General features: G+C 43.2%; 1 protein-coding gene across 1 annotated transcript in view; it reads right to left on the reverse strand.

Moving 5' to 3' along the window:
- Positions 1-20,377, reverse strand: part of LOC139447203 (sodium leak channel NALCN-like) — a 79,353-nt gene that overhangs the window by 16,244 nt on the left and 42,732 nt on the right. The window contains exons 21-36 of the mRNA XM_071228428.1: positions 19,945-20,124; positions 19,730-19,850; positions 18,353-18,484; positions 17,808-17,975; positions 14,680-14,784; positions 14,490-14,590; positions 12,034-12,154; positions 10,082-10,180; positions 9,247-9,340; positions 8,779-8,885; positions 8,191-8,262; positions 7,727-7,849; positions 6,636-6,704; positions 4,768-4,916; positions 2,967-3,060; positions 2,040-2,169 (exon numbers count right to left, since the gene is read on the reverse strand). Of these exons, the coding sequence (XP_071084529.1) occupies positions 2,040-2,169; positions 2,967-3,060; positions 4,768-4,916; positions 6,636-6,704; positions 7,727-7,849; positions 8,191-8,262; positions 8,779-8,885; positions 9,247-9,340; positions 10,082-10,180; positions 12,034-12,154; positions 14,490-14,590; positions 14,680-14,784; positions 17,808-17,975; positions 18,353-18,484; positions 19,730-19,850; positions 19,945-20,124 (1,865 nt within the window). The remainder of the gene's footprint in view (positions 1-2,039; positions 2,170-2,966; positions 3,061-4,767; positions 4,917-6,635; positions 6,705-7,726; positions 7,850-8,190; positions 8,263-8,778; positions 8,886-9,246; positions 9,341-10,081; positions 10,181-12,033; positions 12,155-14,489; positions 14,591-14,679; positions 14,785-17,807; positions 17,976-18,352; positions 18,485-19,729; positions 19,851-19,944; positions 20,125-20,377) is intronic.

Consider the following 20,377-nt stretch of genomic DNA (forward strand, 5'->3'; position numbering starts at 1 on the left):
ACCATCAGTCAGACAACAAACTACTCCGGTTGCAACAGTCACATCAACATCACACACCATCAGTTAAACAACAAACTACTCCGGTTGTAACAGTCACATCAACATCACACACCATCAGTCAGACAACAAACTACTCCGGTTGCAACAGTCACATCAACATCACACACCATCAGTTAGACAACAAACTACTCCGGTTGTAACAGTCACATCAACATCACACACCATCAGTTAGACAACAAACTACGCCGGTTGCAACAGTCACATCAACATCACACACCATCAGTTAGACAACAAACTACTCCGGTTGTAACAGTCACATCAACATCACACACCATCAGTTAGACAACAAACTACTCCGGTTGCAACTGTCACATCAACATCACACACCATCAGTTAGACAACAAACTACTCCGGTTGTAACAGTCACATCAACATCACACACCATCAGTTAGACAACAAACTACTCCGGTTGCAACTGTCACATCAACATCACACACCATAAGTTAGACAACAAACTACTCCGGTTGCAACAGTCACATCAACATCACACACCATCAGTCAGAAAACAAACTACGCCAGTTACAACAGTCACATCAACATCACACACCATCAGTTAGAAAACAAACTACGCCGGTTGCAACAGTCACATCAACATCATACAGTACATCCTCACCTCTTTTCATTCACCTTAAATCAGACTTTAGTTAATGACTATCAAGTAAATAATATAACCCTGAAATATGATCAGTGAGTGAAACTATGTGCATAATGTACTGTTTGTTTGTGTGTTTGTTGTTTAACGCCGCACTCAGCAATATTCCACCTACAAGACGGCGATCTGTAAATAATCAAGTCTGGACCAGACAATCCAGAGATTGACATCATGAGCATCAATCAACTCAATTGGGATAGGATGACATGCATCATCCAAGTCAGTGAGCATGACCACCTGATCCCTTTAGTACCACTTATGACAAGCACAGTCACCTCTAACAACAAGCGTGGGTTGCTGAAGACCTATTCTAAGGCAGATCTTCACTGGTGTAATGTACTGCTAGTTTTGTGGAAATGTTCATCATGATACATGTGAAATAAAACATTCAAGCGGGTTGTTCAGCATTACAAATCATCACTGTTGTTTTGTTCATGGGAATCCCAAACTCTTTTTTTCAGTGTTATACACAGTGTCTTGGGAGCCAAAAAATAGGAGCTACAAAATATATGGCCACACCCAGTGTCAATATACTGTATAAAAGGAAAGGGTAATAATGAGGCCAACTCACAAAGTTTGTTCCAGGATGATTTCAACAATGTCCATTGTAAACACCCCAATTAAACTATGAATTCTCAAGCCAATACATTTAGCTACATAATGAGACATACATGAAGAAAATCAAAGCCATACTTTGGGGGCTAGCATCTTTAGAAGCTCAAAATATAGTGATTTTTTTATTCCGAGCCAAAATCCCTGCTCAAAATTGAAAAAGTTTGCGCCATTCATTTAGCAGACTATGTAGAGGAAAAACACATTTTATTTATAGCCAATCAGATCGTTGGATTTTTTTCAGTGACAGGTATGGCAGGGTCAAGGTCGTCTATGGCGGACGGGTCACAGCAAAGGGCTTATTGAGACAAATAAATGTACGTAAACTCATTTTACCATCAGTTTCATGTGTCGCGGAAAGAATGACGATGGGAGGGCTGACAGAAGCCATCGATTAAACTTGTTTTGGTGCATGGTATTTGTGTACAGGATCCAATAAACAACAAAATCGGTAAGTTAGCGGTACAAATCGGTACAAATTCTGAGTAGGGATTTTCAATTGAAAAATCATGGTATTTCAGCTTCTGAAGACGCAAGCCCCCAAACAATGGCATCAAATTTCTTCATCTATGTCTCACTGTGAGCTGGCCTTGTTACATCCCTTTCCTTGTATACAGAATACTGACACTGGGTGTGACCACAGCTCCTATTTTTTGAGTTACAATCCCCTGTGGTATCAGACAGTGTCACACATGTGCCAAGATAAGATGCTGACCGACAAGCAAGTTGAGCACAATGTAGGTGATGATGACGTAGAAGGTGCAGAAGTAGATGAGTGATGCAGTAAAGTTGCCACAGTCTGTGTCCCAGTAGTTGGGCCCCCTGCTGCAGAACGGAGGACTGATCTGAAACAGGAGCTGAGCAGTAATACCTTGTCCTACAATAACACATCTCATGGAGGCGGGAAACAGCAGTAATACCTTGTCCTACAATAATACCATCTCATGGAGGCCAGAAACAGCAGTAGTACCTTGTCCTACAATAATAACATCTCATGGAGGCCAGGGACAGCTATAGTACCTTGTCCTACAATAACACCATCTCATGGAGGCCAGAAACAACAGTAGTACCTTGTCCTACAATAACACCATCTCATGGAGGCCAGAGACAGCAGTAGTATCTGGTCCTACAATAACACCATCTCATGGAGGCCAGAAACAGCTATAGTACCTTGTCCTACAATAACACATCTCATGGAGGCCAGAAACAGCTATAGTACCTTGTCCTACAATAACACCATCTCATGGAGGCCAGAAACAGCTATAGTACCTTGTCCTACAATAACACCATCTCATGGCGGCCAGAGACAGCAGTAGTACCTTGTCCTACAATAACACCATCTCATGGAGGCCAGAAACAGCAGTAGTACCTTGTCCTACAATAACACCATCTCATGGAGGCCAGAGACAGCAGTAGTACCTTGTCCTACAATAACACCATCTCATGGAGGCGGGAAACAGCTTCAGTATAAACAAGATACAGTTGATATTGCTGTCAATTGATATGTGACAGGGTTAAATAGTGTAAGATCACATTAACCTAATTCAGGAGAGTATGGTCTTTTGAAAAATGATTGGCCTTATGACTTTTGCCAAACCAGTATCCCCTGCTGCAGCAGCAGCACTGTGCACTGTCCACCCACCATACAGTCATGCATGATCTTGTTCCAGTCCTCCCCAGTCACAATACGGAACAGCAGGATCACGGCACTTGATGCTGTCTCGAAGTTGGCATGTCTGAAACATGCAAGGGTGAAGAAATGTAGCAGGATACTTGTAAATAGTATGTGGGCACATTTTATAGCATCATTACATTAAACTAAGATGAACTAAATTAATAACCTAAGCCTAAATATTTAATATTTATTTCCATAAATAATTTGTGTTAACTTCCAACACCATGCACAAATCTACTAATTCATAGGAGAGCTAGCTTCTCTAAACAACTTCTTTTAGGGTCATGACTATCATGACTGGGTCTGTCGCAGGCCTGGCCTGTGGTTAGGCTGCTACTGTTCTCTGGTTCTCCATGACCTTTTCAATCATGGGAGTACCCTGGTTACTCAGCATATGGCTCTGCCCATGTTCTGAGAGCACCAGCACTTTACTGCATCACACAGGGTAAGTTCATTTCATTATTACTCTATTCATCTGGAGAACCTCGGTTAGAATACTATGTATTAAGAATTGTTGTTGAATATAGTACTTAAGCAAGCATTGTCTTATGATATTGTAATGTATTCTTACTTCAACTAACTTGTGTGTTTAACTTTGGTATGAACCATGTGTATCTTCTGTAATATGTTTATACAAAGAATACCAGTGATATATGTATGTATGTCATGTATATGCATAGTATTTTGTAGTATTTCTAATGCTTGTATTCCATACATGCCAGTGGAACTGTGTTGATAGTAAACATATTTATAGCATATTTATTTGTTCAGGGGTATAGACAATGGGAGCTACCTTTGCAGTTGCTACATTTTGCTAGCCAAACATGACAATCCAGTGATCCATCATATAATTGATAAAGCTTCAGACCTCCGTGGAAGCATTGTCAGGTGGACCTGGTCCAGGGTGGGGTGAGGCCGTACTCCCATAGTCTATACTACTTGGGCTATAAACTGCATCCTGCATCAGCCTGCATCCCTCATACGAGTTGGGATATTTATGTTTCATTTATTGAACATGATTCGACTCTGTACAAGTCTAATGTGTTTTATCTTGAAGGAGGGTTGACTTCTGCCCATATCCCCCCTCCAAAACTCATCCATGTATGCATTGCCACTCAATGCTTTTCATCATATATTGTTTTTAGGGGGGGATATGGGTGGAAGTCTTACCCCTAGTGCCATATACTATCCATACTGATCATGTTTATAATTAAATTATGTATGTATTGGGGCTGAAACAAACTACCTGTAGGGATCTTCACAGCCCACTCAACACTCCATCGAATAGATTCTTTACACTCTACAAGTACTCACTTATCTTTGAGAAGACAAAAGTACCGCTGTTGCAAAGAAAGAGGTTAGTAACCAAAGCCATGAACACAACACGGCCTTCCAAAGTTAGAAAATCAAAACCTACTACCATGACTAGTACAAGAAGTTTGTAGTTTTGGTGGTACTTTTTCACAAACAAAGTGTTTCCAAATAATCAAATCACATAAACTTGACATGCATCCTACTTAATAATATCCCCAGACATGTTATTCTGCCCACCACATAACTGCACATCCAGTTTCACAAAGAAACATCCAGAAAAACGGAGTATTGGGTAAAATAATGACTTTCAATGTGGCTGCCATGGTAACCCTATTGATTCCTAATCCATTTGTAGTAAAATAATAAACTGACTTATATTGGTGAATGGTACAAATGCATGTCTAGGTGAAGAGAGAGTATTTTCGGATGTTCCCTGCTCTGTCTAGAGTCCCACCTGCCCAGGTTGTAGCCGTACTTGACAGCCCCGAAGAGAAGGACGCCAGCATAGGCATAGAACAGCATGAGGAGAAACATGCCCATGATGATGAAGAAGCTCTTGAACACCGACATCACCACGGTCTGCATCAGCATCTTCAGTGTGGCCTGCAACAAGGAGGAGGCTCCATCACTGCCTAGTTCTGGCAGGGATCACAGACCAATGTATGCCACATTAAACTTATCTCCATATGAGTTCTAAATATAATATGTGCATTTGGCCTTGCTTAACATGATTTACAGTCTCAAACAGAAAATGACAGGTTGGTAACTTTCTGTTGTCAAAGGTCAGAGTATAGGTGCTCACATGTTTTCCATGGTCAGCATACAGAACACTTACGTGGGGCGTTCAATAAGTTTTGCAACTTCAATATAAGACCAAGTCGCAGAATATCTTTTGCACTTTTAATTTTCAATATAATTTCATTTGTCGGAACAGGAAATAGTCACTGGGGGCTAAGTCTGGGCTGTAGGGTGGGTGATTTAACTGTTTGAACCAAGACTTAGCCCCCAGTGACTATTTAATGAAATCTGCCCTACGTGGAAGACGCTTCCAGGATGACGAGGACATAAAGGCTGCCACAGAGGTGTGGTACGAGTACCAATCTGCAGATTTCTATATTGAACGCCCCTCATACATGGTGTCCAAGGTCAGTGTATAGCAGGGCTCCAGATAATGTTTGTACTCCTTATTATGTCAATATAGGAGTAATGGCAAAAGTAAAGAGAACACTTAGAGTACTGAATGGAATTTAATGCTTTAATCTTGTATTTCACTTTGTTAAATGTTAATAACCATAAGCTAACTTTGGTACAGCTGATCGTTATTGCCGGATTTTTTTTTCGTATGGAGCAATATAACCATGTCACCGTCGATTCTCCTGTGCTCCTGCTCAAATAAACTGTATGTTGTCCAAGGTCAGTGTATAGGGTACTCACGTGTTGTCCAAGGTCTTGTATAGGGTACTTACAAGTTGTCCAAGGTCAGTGTATAGGGTACTCACGTGTTGTCCAAGGTCAGTGTATAGGGTACACACAAGTTGTCCAAGGTCAGTGTATAGGGTACTTACATGTTGTCCAAGGTCAGTGTATAGGGTACTCACGTGTTGTCCAAGGTCATTGTATAGGGTACTTACATGTTGTCCAAGGTCAGTGTATAGGGTACTCACGTGTTGTCCAAGGTCATTGTATAGGGTACTCACATGTTGTCCAAGATCAGTGTATAGGGAACTCGCATGTTATCCAAGGTCAGTGTATAGGGTACTCATATGTTGTCCAATGTCAGTGAATAGGATACACACAAGTTGTCCAAGGTCAGTGTATAGGGTACACACAAGTTGTCCAAGGTCAGTGTATAGGATACACACAAGTTGTCCAAGGTCAGTGTATAGGGTACTCACAAGTTGTCCAAGGTCAGTGTATAGGGTACACACAAGTTGTCCAAGGTCAGTGTATAGGGTACTCACAAGTTGTCCAAGGTCAGTGTATAGGGTACACACAAGTTGTCCAAGGTCAGTGTATAGGGTACACACAAGTTGTCCAAGGTCAGTGTATAGGGTACTCACAAGTTGTCCAAGGTCAGTGTATAGGGTACTCACAAGTTGTCCAAGGTCAGTGTATAGGGTACACACAAGTTGTCCAAGGTCAGTGTATAGGGTACTCACAAGTTGTCCAAGGTCAGTGTATAGGGTACACACAAGTTGTCCAAGGTCAGTGTATAGGGTACTCATGTTGTCCAAAGTCAGTGTATAGGGTACTCACAAGTTGTCCAAGGTCAGTGTATAGGGTACACACAAGTTGTCCAAGGTCAGTGACTAGGGTACTCACATGTTTTCCAGTAATGGTGAAGAAGCGCAGCACAATCACCACATACCCCACAGTGTTGCTGTAGTCATTCTGCACAAACATATACAAACTGTATAAGTCCCACACAAAAAATCTGATTCAACCGTAAAAAGAAATAACTCCCCCAGTTTTTATGAAATGCTACATGAATGGAGTAGAAACATTCCTACCGCCGACGCATCATCACAAAGTTTGCCAAACAGTTTGGTAAAATAACCATGTTCCAAAAATAATCCCAAATCCCCTCAACGTAACACCATGTTGGCATGATGTCTGTTGAGAGTTACCCCTTTCACTTAGAGATACTTGATGGCAGCATGGTAACCAATGTTGTCCATCATCATTATACCTAGTCCCTTTGCTGCCTGCAGAACTATGCTGCCTGGCCGTGTGATTGGTTCAAGTGCAGCCTGTACATGCACACTGTACAACCTTTGTAGTTATGCTCAGATCTAGCCAGCCCTAATACATATAGGTACATTATAACTATTCTTATACAGATAGATTCAAACAATGCACACACACATACCATCAGCTTGTGGTATGAAGTGTTGCCAGTGTGTACTCACGGCTTGTGGTGTGAAGTGTTGACAGTGTGTACTCACAGCTTATGGTGTGAAGTGTTGCCAGTGTCTACTCACGGCTTGTGGTGTGAAGTGTTGCCAGTGTGTACTCACTGCTTGTGATGTGAAGTGTTGACAGTGTGTACTCACAGCTTGTGGTGTGAAGTGTTGCCAGTGTGTACTCACGGCTTGTGGTATGAAGTGTTGCCAGTGTGTACTCACGGCTTGTGGTATGAATTGTTGCCAGTGTGTACTCACGGCTTGTGGTGTGAAGTGTTGCCAGTGTGTACTCACGGCTTGTGGTGTGAAGTGTTGCCAGTGTCTACTCACAGCTTGTGGTGTGAAGTGTTGACAGTGTGTACTCACGGCTTGTGGTATGAAGTGTTGCCAGTGTGTACTCACGGCTTGTGGTATGAAGTGTTGCCAGTGTGTACTCACAGCTTGTGATGTGAAGTGTTGCCAGTGTGTACTCACAGCTTGTGATGTGAAGTGTTGCCAGTGTGTACTCACGGCTTGTGGTATGAAGTGCATGATAATCCAGATGACTCCCAACAGCGTGACAAACATGTCGTATCGGTTGCGCCGACTCGTCCAGTACCCGCCAGGTGTCAGTGCTATCATCTTCATTATAACCTGTACCACACAAGCACAGATGACAATACATTAGTCCCACATACCCAGCTGAAAGACCTGTTGCTAGGCAATGTATCATTACAGCACTTGTGCCAGAAATTGAACCATAACATTTTAACATTAGACTCAAATTTATGAAAAAAGTTAATAATTTAATCAAACATAAACGGAAATAGATTTTGATATCACCTCAACTGGCGGGAATCTTTACTGTGTAAAACGTGTCAGTAGATATAGAAAGTTAAGTCTCCCAGTACTTACCTCCAAGACAAAGAGAATGGTGAAGGGTGCCAGTACTTACCTCAAAGACAAAGATAATGGTGAAGGATGCCAGTACTTACCTCAAAAACAAAGAGAATGGTGAAGGCTGTTGAAAAGCCTGCTAGGATGACTGTCCACTGGCTGTCCTTCCACTGTAGCAGAGAAACAACACATCACATACTGACCCACAACACTAACTAGGCACACTACTTCATGCAGTGAGACTTTGACAGCTTAAACTGGCAGTTTGGGAATATGCTTGACCCCATACTAATGTTGTCACTAACAGGTTCAGACAGTACCCAATTGACGGACAATTAGTCCCAGAAAAAAAGTTATCTTATAAAAAAATATATATACAGTAAACTACAGTTATAACCAACCAAAAGGGACAAAGAGTTTTATTTCGTTACTACCGTCAATCGTTATAAGCATTTCTACTAAAGTATATAGCATATGGCTGGACCGAAAATAGGACAAAACCATAATCCAAAGGGAGTCCAGAACAATCCTTAATTTCCGCAACAAACCAAATCTGCAAAGTTCTAATTTGTTGGAATTTCTGTAATCTAGTAATTGTGTCCATGCCACTGCTACTCAGAAGGCATATTTCTGACCCCTCCCTGCCACATCCTCCCTTGGTACTCTTCGCCCAGTGTGGCACTCACAGGTTCAAACAGCATACAGCAGTTGGAGAGCACCAGGAGCACCACCACCCTCTTGAAGATGATGTGCTGAGTGATGTCATACATCCAGGATCGGAACTCATTGCGGTCTGAAGAGGAACACAAAACGTTAATAACAATAAAAGGTGAAATAGTGGAAAGGAAATATAGTTTCACCTCATCCAACAAACTGACCTGATCTGGGGGTATGTGCAGCAAGGTTAGACTGACTGACCTGGTCTGGGGGGTATGTGCAGCAAGGTTAGACTGACCTGGTCTGGGGGGTATGTGCAGCAAGGTTAGACAGACTGACCTGGTCTGGTGGTATGTGCAACAAGGTTAGACTGACCTGGTCTGGTGGTATGTGCAGCAAGGTTAGACAGACTGACCTGGTCTGGGGGGTATGTGCAGCAAGGTTAGATTGACTGACCTGGTCTGGGGGGTATGTGCAGCAAGGTTAGACAGACTGACCTGGTCTGGGGGGTATGTGCAGTGGCTGAGCCAGCTTGATCCTGCCCTTCAGGTCCATCCATCTCCTCTGGTCAACTGTCAGCAATGCTGTGCCCTGGACACAGTGGAACACACAAACACCATCTTAACACATGCACACAGCATGACATCATAAATATATGTAAATACCGACTGATATGGCTGGCTATACAGAGAGTTCCATTGATACCAAATCCTAATCACTAATGCAACCTTGCAATCTTTACATGTTGACCCATTCAGTGGAGATTAGGGCTGGGACGAGTCCAAATCTACTACCAAGGTACCCATCCCCCTATTACCCGACCATACCTGGGTACCCACCCCCCTATTACTTGACCATAGCCCTGGCAAAACGTATTTAGATACATGTATTAAACAATCTGGTCATGCATACACTGAAGTTGACTTAAGTTATATCTTTATTCAACCATGTGAAAAGTCAGAAGGAATGGGTGCATAGTCAGAAAGTATGGGAACATTAGTGACTTGAGCGCAACCATAGAGTTCTAGATAATTTTTGTCATAAAACAATATATCATGTGACTAACCATTTGGGTACCCGGGCCCTACTCAGTACCCACACAACCCAGGTACCCGAGTAACCCGTCCCAGCCCAAGTAGAAATCTAATTTGCCAAAATTCACTTCAAAGAATTACTTAACCTCCTTTCTATTAATTGTGTTAGCTTAGGTATTTACTGATATGATTTAAATGTATCTGATAACTGACAAGCTGAAAGGAGGTCCAGGACATAAAACCTACTGCTGGAGAGACAAGCACGCAAGAGTTGTCCAACTGCCTTCATGGAGCATACCTTGTTTTCACTGTAGTTGGCAATGACAACGCCGACAAACAGAGTCAGTCCAATCATGTAGCCAAGGAACACGAAGAAGTGGATGTAGATAGCCTCCATCTGTTGACACCGAGCATCAACCACATCAGTGAAATGAAGAAAAACAAGAGTTTGCCACTAACGTGGCTATATCCCCCGCCCCTGTTGCAGAATTTATGACATAATTCAATCTAAGCAAACCCTAACCTTTTTTAACCGAGGTGGAACTTGTCATGGAAATTGTAAAAAAAAGAAGAGTTTGGAACCTAAGTCCATCTTCTTGCCATGGAAACGTAAACAAATAAAAATTTCTACAATTTCTAAATAGCAAATGGGACCAGTTCAGCATGTATCTGACAGACCTGCAAAGTTTGATGAAAAAATATTGAACGGTTTATGAGTTATGCTCCGGAAACGAACCCTACCCTCACAGAACCTAAGTCCATCTTGTTGCCATGGAAACGTAAAAAATAAAAATTTCTAAAATTTCTCAATAGCAAACAGCACCAGTTCAGCATGTATCTGACAGACCTGCAAAGTTTGATGAAAAAATATTGAACGGTTTATAAGTTATGCTCCGGAAACGAACCCTACCCTCACAGAACCTTAGTCCATCTTGCTGCCATGGAAACGTAAAAAAATAAAAATTTCTAAAATTTCTAAATAGCAAAAGGCACAGTTCAGCATGTACCTGACAGACCTGCAAAGTTTGATGAAAAAATATTGAACGGTGTATGAGTTATGCTCCGGAAACGAAACGTGACTTTGTTGGGCGGGGGATAATCACTTGTACTTATTAATCATTACACTTTAACAGACTATCCTTGAGTTTTGTAACTAAAATGTCCGACCCTGCCTACATGAGTGTGGGGAGATACTGACTGGTCTGACCTACATAAGCATGGGGAGATACTGACCAGTCCGACCTACATGAGTGTGGGGAGATACTGACTGGTCCGACCTACATGAGCGTGGGGAGATACTGACTAGTCCGACCTACATGAGAGTTGGGAGATACTGACCGGTCCAACCTACATGAGTGTGGGCAGATACTGACTGGTCCGACCTACATGAGCGTGGGGAGATACTGACCGGTCCGACCTACATGAGCATGGGGAAATACTGACTGGTCCGACCTACATGAGCGTGGGGAGATACTGACCGGTCCGACCTACATGAGTGTGGGGAGATACTGACTGGTCCGACCTACATGAGCGTGGGGAGATACTGACCGGTCCGACCTACATGAGTGTTGGGAGATACTGACCGGTCCAACCTACATGAGTGTGGGGAGATACTGACCGGTCCGACCTACATGAGTGTGGGGAGATACTGACTGGTCCGACCTACATGAGTGTGGGGAGATACTGACTGGTCCGACCTACATGAGCATGGGGAGATACTGACCGGTCCGACCTACATGAGTGTGGGCAGATACTGACTGGTCCGACCTACATGAGCATGGGGAAATACTGACTGGTCCGACCTACATGAGCATGGGGAGATACTGACCGGTCCGACCTACATGAGCATGGGGAGATACTGACCGGTCCGACCTACATGAGTGTGGGGAGATACTGACCTGTCTGACCTACATGAGTGTGGGGAGATACTGACTGGTCCGACCTACATGAGCGTGGGGAGATACTGACCGGTCCGACCTACATGAGCGTGGGGAGATACTGACCTGTCGGACCTACATGAGTGTGGGCAGATACTGACTGGTCCGACCTACATGAGCATGGGGAAATACTGACTGGTCCGACCTACATGAGCATGGGGAGATACTGACCGGTCCGACCTACATGAGCATGGGGAGATACTGACCGGTCCGACCTACATGAGTGTGGGGAGATACTGACCGGTCCGACCTACATGAGTGTGGGGAGATACTGACCGGTCCGACCTACATGAAAGTGAGGGGAGATACTGACCGGTCCAACCCTGCTGATGATGACGTCCCTGATCTCCAGCCAGCCCTCCAGGGACAACACCTCAAAGAGAGCCAGCATAGCATTGCCGATGTTGTCAAAGTTGAAGTTGCGTGGGTTAGCCCTGGAAACAGAATATAGGAATACTGTCACTTTCTCATTGAGCACACCACATAGATAACTTATCTTTTGATATTTTATTTATGAGGGGCTGAAAAAACAATTTAGATTCTCTGCATTGATATTGATCACTGTGAGATGCCTCACAAGGCTTGCCAAGACAGGGAACATGTCTTTGGTCCTCTTCATTTGATGTTGGGAAAGTAAATCTTGTAATAATTAATGTCACTTGAAACACTCTTCTCACTTTATGAGTATTAAGTACCAGATGTCTTAAACGCCAGAAAATAGCGTCATCACTATCACCCATCATGGGGCACAGTAGAATTTTGTTTGTTCACATAATAATGAATAAAAACTATAAAGAAAAGAGTTCTAGGTCTTAAGAAGTGATAAGGACTTGGGCTGCTTTATGTCATCAGAAAGGCCCCAATCTCTGGACAAAAAAAACTCATACTTGATAAGTATCTCTTAGGTAAACCAACTTCAGTAGTTTCAGAGAAAACTTGTCATTGCAGACACTATGCACCAAGGTGAGGTGAGGTGAAATGGGGTTTAACGTAGCGTCCAAGATTATTGCACTTATATGTGCATGTACGTGTGTGTGTGTGTGTCTGCTTGTACTAGTTGGGACCGATGCCGATTTATAGTGCTAACTCACTGAGATACCATGCAGCAGTTTAACATGAATACCCCACTCAGAGACAGTATACTGACTCCAAGCCGACCAGTCCTTGTTTTAGCCCCTTAATAATGAGCGCCAGACAGGGGAACAACAAGTACCATATTTTAACGTCTTTTGGTATGATGCGGTCGGGGATCGAACCCGAGACCTTCTGCTCTATGGGCGGACGCTCTACCACTAGACCAAGGAGGCGGCCCTATGCCACCAAAAGTTACATAACATGGAAAACATAACTCAGTCTATACAAAGAATGCAAACTTTCATTTATGTAACTTCAGTAGTTTCTGAGAAAACTTGTCCCTATTTCACGCAGTATGCACTAAGTTGAAAAGCACGGAGCAATAGCCATAACTCTGTAAAAAAGTAATTTATTAAACCAATTTTTGAACTCATTTGACATGATGACCAGTAACATCAGTGTGTAAAATTCCATTTCTGTGACTTAAATTGATTTTGAAAACATTTGTCCAAATTAAGAAGCAGACGGACGGATAAACTCGGTTTCCATACCCCTACCAAACTTTGTGACGGGGCATAATAGTCTGGGCCAGACAAACCAATGAGGGGGGTATGAAATGCAAACCAATTCCATTTGTTCATACATAGTGGCTTTTTACCCCTAGGATAGAGAGTATTACACAAGTGTGCGTGTCATACTGAAGCTATGAAATGTGTGCCAGATATGTAGTATTTCCCAAGTAACATCTAAGGTATATATTCTGTCACAATTTGCATCAAACCAGTTCCATAAACACACAAATGTAATAATCTCTGTATTATCCACACTGATTAGCTGCAGGAGAGACATATCTTCTATAGAAAGATTGTGCTGAGAACCTATGAGTGTCATAAATTATCATGTTACAAATAATAATTTCGTCTGTACATCATAAATATGTAGAAATATACAAATAGGACAACTATGAGTTATTCCTCATGTGTTTGCAGGTGTCAATCATTCCTCATGTGTTTGCAGGTGTCAATCATTCCTCATGTGTTTGCAAGTATCAATCATTCCTCATGTGTTTGCAGGTGTCAATCAATCATTCCTCATGTGTTTGCAGGTGTCAATCATTCCTCATGTGTTTGCAAGTATCAATCATTCCTCATGTGTTTGCAGGTGTCAATCAATCATTCCTCATGTGTTTGCAGGTGTTAATCATTCCTCATGTGTTTGCAGGTGTCAATCATTCCTCATGTGTTAGCAGGTGTCCGTCAATCATTCCTCATGTGTTTGCAGGTGTCAATCATTCCTCATGTGTTTGCAGGTGTCAATCATTCCTCATGTGTTTGCAGGTGTCAATCATTCTTCATGTGTTTACAGGTGTCAATCATTCCTCATGTGTTTGCAGGTGTCAATCATTCCTCATGTGTTTGCAGGTGTCCGTCAATCATTCCTCATGTGTTTGCAGGTGTCAATCATTCCTCATGTGTTTGCAGGTGTCCGTCAATCATTCCTCATGTGTTTGCAGGTGTCAATCATTCCTCATGTGTTTGCAGGTGTCAATCATTCCTCATGTGTTTGCAGGTGTCAATCATTCTTCATGTGTTTGCAGGTGTCAATCATTCCTCATGTGTTTACAGGTGTCAATCCTTCCTCATGTGTTTGCAGGTGTTAATCATTGCCCATGATGAGTGAATTGTTGCCACTGACCAGACTCTTGGTACCAGAAAGCCGGGTCCCTCGCTGTCTTTGCGACCAATCTTCATCTTTGTGATGTACACCTTGCTGAAGAACAGCCCAGTGCAGTTTTCCTGCAACAGACAAACTCCCTGTCCAGTTCATTGCCTCAGACTCGTCTCCCTTTTTCCACTCCCACAAACATTACAAGATCATTCCTTACCCTGGATCCAATATTTGGGTCATTACAGCGAGCTAGTCGGCCTCCCAGCAGATGTACACCGTACGTGGCAAACACAAACATGAGGACAATCAGCAGCACGGATACCTGACAAATAAACAGTCACATGGTCAGTAGAGGTACACCGTACGTGGCAAACACAAACATGAGGACAATCAGCAGCACAGATACCTGACAAATAAACAGTCACATGGTCAGTAGATGCATGGATACCTGGCAAATAAACAGTCACATGGTCAGTAGATGCATGGATACCTGGCAAATAAACAGTCACATGGTCAGTAGATGCATGGATACCTGGCAAATAAACAGTCACATGGTCAGTAGATGCATGGATACCTGGCAAATAAACAGTCACATGGTCAGTAGATGCATGGATACCTGGCAAATAAACAGTCACATGGTCAGTAGATGCATGGATACCTGACAAATAATAAGTCACATGGTCAGTAGATGCATGGATACCTGGCAAATAAACAGTCACATGGTCAGTAGATGCATGGATACCTGGCAAATAAACAGTCACATGGTCAGTAGATGCATGGATACCTGGCAAATAAACAGTCACATGGTCAGTAGATGTATGGGTACCTGACAAATAAACAGTCACATGGTCAGTAGATGCATGGATACCTGACAAATAAACAGTCACATGGTCAGTAGATGCATGGATACCTGGCAAATAAACAGTCACATGGTCAGTAGATGCATGGATACCTGGCAAATAAACAGTCACATGGTCAGTAGATGCATGGATACCTGGCAAATAAACAGTCACATGGTCAGTAGATGTATGGGTACCTGACAAATAAACAGTCACATGGTCAGTAGATGCATGGATACCTGGCAAATAAACAGTCACATGGTCAGTAGATGCATGGATACCTGGCAAATAAACAGTCACATGGTCAGTAGATGTATGGGTACCTGACAAATAAACAGTCACATGGTCAGTAGATGCATGGATACCTGGCAAATAAACAGTCACATGGTCAGTAGAGGCATGGATACCTGGCAAATAAACAGTCACATGGTCAGTAGATGCATGGATACCTGGCAAATAAACAGTCACATGGTCAGTAGATGCATGGATACCTGGCAAATAAACAGTCACATGGTCAGTAGATGCATGGATACCTGGCAAATAAACAGTCACATGGTCAGTAGATGTATGGGTACCTGACAAATAAACAGTCACATGGTCAGTAGATGCATGGATACCTGACAAATAAACAGTCACATGGTCAGTAGATGCATGGATACCTGACAAATAATAAGTCACATGGTCAGTAGATGTACACCGTACGTGGCAAACACAAACATGAGGACAATCAGCAGCACGGATACCTGACAAATAAACAGTCACATGGTCAGTAGATGCATGGATACCTGACAAATAAACAGTCACATGGTCAGTAGATGCATGGATACCTGACAAATAAACAGTCACATGGTCAGTAGATGCATGGATATCTGACAAACAAACAGTCACATGGTCAGTAGATGCATGGATACCTGACAAATAAACAGTCACATGGTCATTAGATGCATGGATATTTGACAAATAAACAGTCGCATGGTGTGTAGATGCATGGATAGGACCAGACTAGGGCACAAGTAGGGGGTACATGGTCCACATGTCACATAGAACCCAACTAGGGCACAAGTAGGGGGTACGTGTTTTATGTGTCACACAGAACCAGACTAGGGCACAAGTAGGGGGTACATGGTCCATATGTCACGTAGAACCAGACTAGGGCACAAGTAGGGGTTACGTGTTTTATGTGTCACACAGAACCAGACTAGGGCACAAGTAGGGGGTACGTGTTTTATGTGTCACACAGAACCAGACTAGGTCACAAGTAGGGGGTACATGGTCCATATGTCACACAGAACCAGACTAGGGCACAAGTAGGGGTTACGTGTTTTATGTGCCACACAGAACCAGACTAGGGCACAAGTAGGGGGTACATGGTCCACATGTCACGTAGAACCAGACTAGGGCACAAGTAGGGGGTACGTGTTTTATGTGTCACACAGAACCAGACTAGGGCACAAGTAGGGGGTACATGGTCCATATGTCACACAGAACCAGACTAGGGCACAAGTAGGGGGTACGTGTTTTATGTGTCACACAGAACCAGACTAGGGCACAAGTAGGGGGTACGTGTTTTATGTGTCACACAGAACCAGACTAGGGCACAAGTAGGGGGTACATGGTCCATATGTCACGTAGAACCAGACTAGGGCACAAGTAGGGGTTACGTGTTTTATGTGTCACACAGAACCAGACTAGGGCACAAGTAGGGGGTACGTGTTTTATGTGTCACACAGAACCAGACTAGGGCACAAGTAGGGGGTACATGGTCCATATGTCACACAGAACCAGACTAGGGCACAAGTAGGGGGTACGTGTTTTATGTGTCACACAGAACCAGACTAGGGCACAAGTAGGGGGTACATGGTCCATATGTCATGTAGAACCAGACTAGGGCACAAGTAGGGGGTACGTGTTTTATGTGTCACACAGAACCAGACTAGGGCACAAGTAGGGGGTACATGGTCCATATGTCACACAGAACCAGACTAGGGCACAAGTAGGGGGTACGTGTTTTATGTGTCACACAGAACCAGACTAGGGCACAAGTAGGGGGTACGTGTTTTATGTGTCACACAGAACCAGACTAGGGCACAAGTAGGGGGTACATGGTCCATATGTCACGTAGAACCAGACTAGGGCACAAGTAGGGGTTACGTGTTTTATGTGTCACACAGAACCAGACTAGGGCACAAGTAGGGGGTACGTGTTTTATGTGTCACACAGAACCAGACTAGGGCACAAGTAGGGGGTACATGGTCCATATGTCACGTAGAATCCGACTAGGACACAAGTAGGGGGTACATGGTCCATATGTCATGTAGAACCAGACTAGGGCACAAGTAGGGGGTACGTGGTCCATATGTCATGTAGAACCAGACTAGGACACAAGTAGGGGGTACGTGGTCCATATGTCATGTAGAACCAGACTAGGGCACAAGTAGGGGGTCTTTAGGAATAACCAGGAGCTCCTTATCCTGTATATGTGAATGTCATGCTGCAGGCTACATACCAGCAATATTTCCCTGAATCCCCGCACCAGCTCAAAGACAACCTTCCTCATGTGAGGCACCAGGCTGTAGATACGTAACGGCCGGAGACATCTCAGGATCATGAAGACCTGTGCACCGGACATGGGGGGCACTTCATTGGGCATCCAGCACAGGAACACAACACTGATCTGTAGTAGGTACATACAAGTTAGTGCTAACAACACATCTACATAGCAATATCACAACAATACCTTATTACATCAATGGATGCCAGTATATGTTGGCTTGCTTGTGCATATTATACACATATTGCAGAACAGAAGATACCTTTCCCAACAAAAACAGTACAAGTGAACAATACATAATAGAGAAATGTCTAATTGAACAACTTTCAGATCTATGTATGTTACTAGATGAGATTCATTGTATTGAGACTCTGCAACATGAGCTGCGTGTTCACGCTTGCAGCACACATCCTCTTTCAGCTAGCACTCAAGAATCACAAATAACCATGTAAGTCCTGGCAGAGGAGTAAGGATGATGTACAGGTGAGTCTGTCACTTACCCCATACACAAACAGATCCAGGATGCCACTGAAGTCCCTCACCACAGCCTTGGGTGTAAACAGCAGGCCGTTAGCCATCAGCTTCAGGCTCATCTCCAGGCTCATGCACACAACAAAGGCATACTCCGCAATCTGCAGTAGCGACAATGACAACGGTCAGTCCACATCAACTTGGGAACACACATCACATGCCTATGCAGTACAAACCTTATATGTACCATGCCCTCAACTCACTTAACAGAGTCCGAGAAACTTCCGGTCTCATGAAACCACCTAGAACACAATCCTGTAGACTTCCGATCTCATGAAACCACCTAGAACACAATGTTGTAGACTTCCGATCTCATGAAACCACCTAGAACACAATGTTGTAGACTTCCGGTCTCATGAAACCACCTAGAACACAATGTTGTAGACTTCCGGTCTAATGAAACCACCTAGACCACAATGCTGTAGACTTCAGATCTCATGAAACCACCTAGAACACAATGCTGTAGACTTCCGGTCTCATGAATCCACCTAGAACACAATGCTGTAGATTTCTGGTCTAATGAAACCGCCTAGAACACAATGCTGTAGACTTCTGGTCTAATGAAACCACCTAGAACACAATGTTGTAGACTTCTGGTCTAATGAAATCACCTAGAACACAATGCTGTAGACTTCTGGTCAAATGAAACCACCTAGAACACAATGCTGTAGACTTCTGGTCTAATGAAACCACCTAGAACACAATGTTGTAGACTTGTGGTCTAATGAAACCACCTAGAATGCTAATGCTATAGATGTCATGAAAGGAACATTTAATTCCTTGAGAAAGCTTGATAACAAAGTTTTGTGACATTCACATGTGTTCACTGCAGTAGAAGTGTTATCACAAGATCCTGAGCTTCTAGCTGATGAGTGAGCTAGCTTTGTAAGAAATTCACATGACCAACTGTTTTGACAAAACACATGGTAAATATCATACAACTTATAAACCCTGTCCTATGCCTCATAGCGAGAAATACATACTTATTGTCTAATGACCTTTACCCACAAGCTCAGTTAATCACTTGCCAGGACATTTCTTGTTGTCAACATCCAACTTTACAACACCTCCCTACCCGATGATTTGTACAGTGATCCTGACCCTGGTCACATGAACCCGAGCACTTCAGTGCTCTGTCTCATAATACTGATTTATATACTAAAATCTGGTTATATGATGAATGGTTATATGATGAATGAGTAAGTCAAAATTCAATGACACATGACAATATTTCTGCAATATAGTTACAAACGGTATAACCATGTACATTTGATAACATTCAGAATGAAGCATTATTTTATTAAATCTCAATGAACTAACAGTTGTGCCACCAAAAGCAAGGTTACCTTTAACTTGTCATCATTCATGATGCGTCTGTGTGGAGTCTCCATCATCATGGATGTGCAGGAGAGGATGGTGACGATGATCATCACCCAGTCCAGGTAAGTCACCAGCCCCAGAAGCTTACTGCAACACAGACACGCCATGAGACACTTAACTCACTTGTGTCAGCTTCAAGGAAACTAGGAAACAAAAAGAGAAAGCTTAATATTGAACTCACTGGAAGCGCTTATACTTGCTCTTGATTTCTTTGCCAGTGATGGGGTCACGTGACATGTATTTGTACTTGGCATTGACAATGAGTTGACAGATCTTCCTCAGCTTGCTCTCCCGGCCCACAAAGAACAGCGGAGTGTCGAAGTAAGGGTGGTTTTCCCGCAGCTCCTCCTCCTGCTGGTTCCTGTCAGTAAAACACACAGATTTGTACACTACCACTACACAGGCTTGTACACCACTACACAGGCTTGTACACTACCACTACACAGGCCTGTACACTACCACTACACAGGCCTGTACAAAACTACCACTACACAGGCTTGTACACAACTACCACTACACAGGCTTGTACACTACCACCACACACGCTTGTACACAACTACCACTACACAGGCTTGTACACAACTACCACCACACAGGCTTGTACACTACCACTA

Source organism: Haliotis cracherodii, unplaced genomic scaffold (genome assembly GCF_022045235.1).
Source record: "Haliotis cracherodii isolate W230 unplaced genomic scaffold, xgHalCrac1.p SCAF_7, whole genome shotgun sequence".
Lineage (NCBI taxonomy): Eukaryota > Metazoa > Mollusca > Gastropoda > Lepetellida > Haliotidae > Haliotis > Haliotis cracherodii.